General features: G+C 68.2%; 1 protein-coding gene across 6 annotated transcripts in view; it reads right to left on the reverse strand.

Moving 5' to 3' along the window:
• The window catches only part of TSPAN4 (tetraspanin 4), a 21,694-nt gene that overhangs the window by 9,147 nt on the left and 7,701 nt on the right, over nucleotides 1-4,846 (reverse strand). For 5 of the 6 annotated variants that reach the window (XM_024131575.3, XM_024131573.3, XM_007108675.3 and 2 more), the window contains exon 3: nucleotides 4,383-4,462. In XM_024131575.3, coding sequence (XP_023987343.1) covers nucleotides 4,383-4,445 — 63 coding nt within the window. In that variant the 5' untranslated portion in view covers nucleotides 4,446-4,462. Of the gene's footprint in view, nucleotides 1-4,382; nucleotides 4,673-4,846 lie in introns of those variants that run through there. The other variant, XM_024131572.3, reaches the window with a different exon arrangement.

The raw sequence follows: 4,846 nt of genomic DNA on the forward strand, positions 1-4,846 counted from the left end.
CGGCCACTGAGCCTGCGCGTCCGGAGCCTGTGCTCCGCAACGGGAGAGGCCACAGCAGTGAGAGGCCCGCGTACCGCAAAAAAAAAAAAAAAAAAAAAAAAAAAAAAGAACGGCCAAACTTATCCCCTGTGCCAGAAGTCAGGTCTGCAAGGGCCCAAGGCAGGGGCTGGGGGGACTGAATGCAGGGGCTCAGGGACCATCCTGGCTGGATGTGGTTCCCCAGGTGACATCTCCTCAAGCTGTCCACTGAAATCTCTGCAACTGACTGTAATGAGTTTCCTTAAGCTCCAGCAAGCCCCACATCCCCCCAGGCTCCAAGATGAGGGGACCGGCCCCAGCCCATCAGGGAGGTAGCCCCACTGACCAGGGACCCCCTGAGGCTGGTATCCAAGGAGGAGGAGCGGTGCCCTGCCAGGGCAGCCGGGGAGCAGACAGGGGGCAGGCCTCGATGGGGAGGTGGGGCCGGGCCCCCAGGCCTCTCCCCTGCCCCCTGCCCCGCTTAGTGGCTGAGGCCACACCTCTCTGCCCCAGACAGAACTCCCAGGGCCCCCGACCAACTGCTGCCACAAACTCCCTAATGGGAGTGGGACGGTTCGGAAATGGATGCTCATGCAGGACCGACATCCTGTGGCATCCTGACCCCTGACCTGACCAGGACGGCCAAGGACCCCCACTTCGGGCTGCCCACCCACCCCGGCCCGGGGTCCCCGGGCAGCAGGACCCCCACTGCCCTGCCCCACCCTGTTGCAGGAAGAAACCAGAGCCAGAACACACAGACGCCCGCAGCACCTCCAGAAGGCTGGGGCCAAGAGGAGCCACGGGGTCTGAGGGGTGCAGGCCCCCGCCCTGCGCCGTGCCCTCCGGCAGGGCACCCTGCACGTGCCTGTTCCCCAGCTGCGGCGGGGCTGGGGGAGGTGTTCCCCAGCGCTGCACAGCCCTTTGCCAGCATCTTCCACCGGTCTCAGGGCGTCTTGCCCAGAGGCCAGCGACAGCAGGCCAGGCCTCGGTCTGTAGCTCATCAAAGGGGAAAACCAAGACCCCCCTGTGGTGCTGCTGGGGAAACTGAGGACCCCAGGAGGGCAGGACTTGCCCGGAAGCCTGGGCGGCAGGCAGGGCTCGACCCCCAGCCCAGCCACACAGACAGACCCTGCCCACGCTGCAGGGGGAGGAGGAGCAGGGAGGGGCCCAGATGCAAGACCAGGAGGCGCCCCTGCCAGGGAAGCAGGGAGCCGGGCCCTCAGCTGGGCAGGTGCGGGCTGGACTGCACGGCTGAGGCCTGGGTGCAGCTCCCCGGCCAGGGGAGCCCAGAAGAACCTTCCCCTTTCAGAGCCAGCCCTGCCTCTGCCCAGGACCACCCCCAGACCGACAAGACCGCCCCTGGGGCCACAGAAACTGCCCCTGGGGGAGCGCTGAGCACCCACCCAGCGGTGGAGAGGGGGAGGGAGAGCACCCCAGGGGCTGCTCAGCCCCCGCTCCTCCCCTCCTGGGCATCCCCCGCCCCCGCACAGAGCCCTACTCACCAGGAGACACCCCTGACTCAAGGACCCTGGCCCTAAGCTGCCCAGCACCTGTGCACGCCTGCAGGAGGGCAGCTGTGTCCCCAGTGGAGCTGTCCCCGCCCCGTGAGGGCCTGGCTGCCACAGGAGGGCAGGTGGAGGTCTCCGGGTCGGTCGGCACCGGGGCCTCTCCTCCCCTGGGCGCCCCCGGCCGCCGCCGGCACCTTCTTGGCTCCCCGTGTCAGGGCACCCGAGCTGCGATCCCTGGTGACAACGTGCAGGCATGTTTGCTCGCCCGAGATGGGCCAATGACCCACAGGCCACGCAGGACCAGGCAGACCCACCCCAGGACAGATGGGTGATGCTTTCCAGCCCCACTGGCACCCGAGGCTGGCGGCCTCAACCCTGCCCTTCCAGTCCCCATCCAGAAGCCCCCAGGGAAAACCCCGCAAACAGGGCACACAGAGTCAATTAACTTCAGAGCCCGCCCCTCCCCCATCCTCAGCAGGGGGCGCTGCCCGGCACTGGGGACGCACTGGGGACGGAGGGGAGGGGTGGGCGGGCATTGCCGGAGGAGGCGAGCTTAGGCCCGGGAAGAGAGACCTGCCAGGCGTGCAGGGGCCCAATGGGGCCAGGTGTGGGTGACAGGGCCTTGCGGGGGGTCTGCCTATGGACAATGGGGGCTCTGAGGTGACTCCTGAAGGAAAGGGGTGCCCGGCAGGGGCTGGGGGGCCGGAGGAAGCCACGGGGAGGTCACTGCATCTTGACCTCCAAGCAGGTCCACGGGCCGGGATCCTCAATCCCACTGTTCCCCGCAGCTCCTCCCAAGTGGGAAATGTCGGGGGGGGAACCTATCCCTCCTGCGGGGACTCCGCACCCCCAGACAGCAAACGAGCCAGGCTCCCGGGGAAGGGGTGCTCTAGCCCCACCCCACCCCCCTGCAGCCTGTCACCAGCAGCAAGGGCCTGGTTGACAGCTGCACAGGGCCCGGGGGATGGATGTCCCGCCGGCCCCCCTACCATGCTCACCATCCCTGGCCTCGGCGTGTTTCCGTGGGCCCCCTCTCTGACCCCCAGGCCTCGAACCCCGCTGGGCACCAAGGTGGGGTGTGGAGAGGCCAAGACAGCACACTGGCAGGGGCCCAGTTTGCTTGGCTGGGGAGTGTAATTGGATAATAAAAGGGAACTGGATTTTCTAGCCCAGGAGGGGATCCCAGGGGGTTCCTGAATTGTTCTTTCCTGAGCTGAGAACGCCATCCACGGCGGAAATCAGTGGAGTGTGTCCGCCCTGCAGCTGGTACGGAGGCTCCTCCAGGGTTCACAGGGCAGACACAGTTCGGCCTGGGGGCCCATCAGGGTGGGCTGCTCTCAGAGCACAGGCCCCCTCGAGGGGCCCCCTCTCCTTTTCCGGGCAAGCGGGTCACTGGGGAGGTCAGGGAAGGGGAGAAGCAGGTCCTGCCCACCGCCTGGGACCATCCCCCACACCCGCTGCTCACCCCCCGGTCAGTCCACCCCGCTCCCTGCTCACCACCATCACACCTACGGCTGCTAGCTCTGGTCACACTGCCACCTGCAGCCTTCTCCTGTCACACTGCCTAAGGCACACCGACCCTGCCAGCAGCTCACTGCTCACGACACCTGTGCCCACTGCACCTGGTCAACGTCCCCCGCCAAGAGAAAACAGTCACCTCTGCACATGCCTGGGCACAGCTCCAGCTGTACCCACCTCTGCTGTTGGCTCCTGGCCTCTCGGGGGGCTCCTCCGCTCTGGGGCCGGGCCTTGCCCCTCCCAGGAGCCCCTTGCAGAGAACAACTCTTTGGGTGACTGCCTCGGGAGGGGGCAACTGGGGCAGGAGCCTCCCAGGCTGGCCACCCCTCCCAGCGACCCTCCCACTTCCCAGGCCAGGGTCCAAGAGAGAAGGGATGTGCAGAAATGCGGCCGCGGTTTCTGAGCATTTCGCCTTAACTGGACCTCATGCAAATGAGCTTACAATTGACAGCCTCCTTCTGGGGTCCAGAGCCCAGGCAGGAGCCAAAGCCACGCCCCCTCACTCCCAGTTGTGGCAGAAGGGTGGGAGCAGAAAGTGACCTTGGCATCAGCTCTCCACCAACCCTCCCCCAGCCCAGCCAGTGGGGCCCAGGCCTGGCCAGGCGTGCTCCAGTTGGTCAGGTGTGACACCTGCCACAGCCCGAGCCCAAAACCCTCCCTGCCGTTTGGGTCTGGGTGGCCACTGTGTCCTCCAGTTTGGGGGGACGGGGGCCACCCTGTAGCACCAACACCTCTACCGTGGACACAGGCACCTCCTCTGAGCAAACCCAACCCACCCCAGCGAAAGTTATGGAAGCCCCAGTCTCCCACCGACTCCTCATCCCGCCCAGGGTCTGGTCCAGCCGGAGGGCTCACCCACACACCCACCCCTCTCCCTTCCCTACTTCGGGAGGCTGGGGACCGTCTCCCCCCCGCCCAGCCCCTCCCCAGGTGCGGTCCCTGGAGCCAGCAAGGCCGGTCTGCCGGGGAGGCGAGTGCAGAAAGGACATGGTCTGCGCCCACGAAGAGGGAGGGAAGGGACGGGAGGGGAAGGCACCAGGGGCTCAGCGCAGGGACAGGGGCTCACACCCGGTAGAGGCCAGGCGCAGGGCCCCACGCCGACCTGCGGCAGGTGCGGGACAGGTCGGTCTCAGGAAGAGACAGAGAGGGGAGAGGACGCGGGGCGGCCGCCCAGAGTGCAGAGGCCCGGCGGACCCCAGAGGCACCGGAAACCCTCCCCAGGGGCCGGTCCAGCTCTGGCCCCCGGCGACCCCAGGCACACCCCCCAGCCCGCGTCGCGGTGGTGTCTCCCCGCCATTTCAGCGCGAGCAGCGACCCCGGGGCCCCGCCGCCACTCACCCAGAAGAGCAGGTTGAAGGCGAACATGAGGTACTTGACGCCCTGCAGGCAGCCGTGAGCCATGCTGCAGCGCTTCAGCTCTAGGAGGAAGATGAAGGACAGGTCCAAGTAGAAGACCACGTACTTGTTGCCCTTGGGCGACGTGTAGCGCGCCTGGGCCGCCTTGGGGCCGGGGTTGGCGTGCAGGCCAAAGAAGGGGCCGCCGCGCGCGAAGCCCGGCTCCTTGCCCGGCGGCGACGGGCTGCGCCGGTACGTGGACTCGTCCGTGCTCGAGCGGCGCATCGCGCGGGGCCGCCGGGGCCGCCCCAGGCTCCGCGCCCCGGCCCGCGGGGGCACCGGGCGCGCCGCTCCGCTCGGACCCGCGGCGGGCCCGGGACACCGGCCGGCCCGCCGCAGCCCCGGCCCCGGCCCCGGCCCCGCCCCACGTTCGCCCGCCCGCCTGTCCGCCAATCCGCGCCGGCCCC

Source organism: Physeter macrocephalus, chromosome 18 (genome assembly GCF_002837175.3).
Source record: "Physeter macrocephalus isolate SW-GA chromosome 18, ASM283717v5, whole genome shotgun sequence".
NCBI classification, from domain to species: Eukaryota; Metazoa; Chordata; class Mammalia; order Artiodactyla; family Physeteridae; genus Physeter; species Physeter macrocephalus.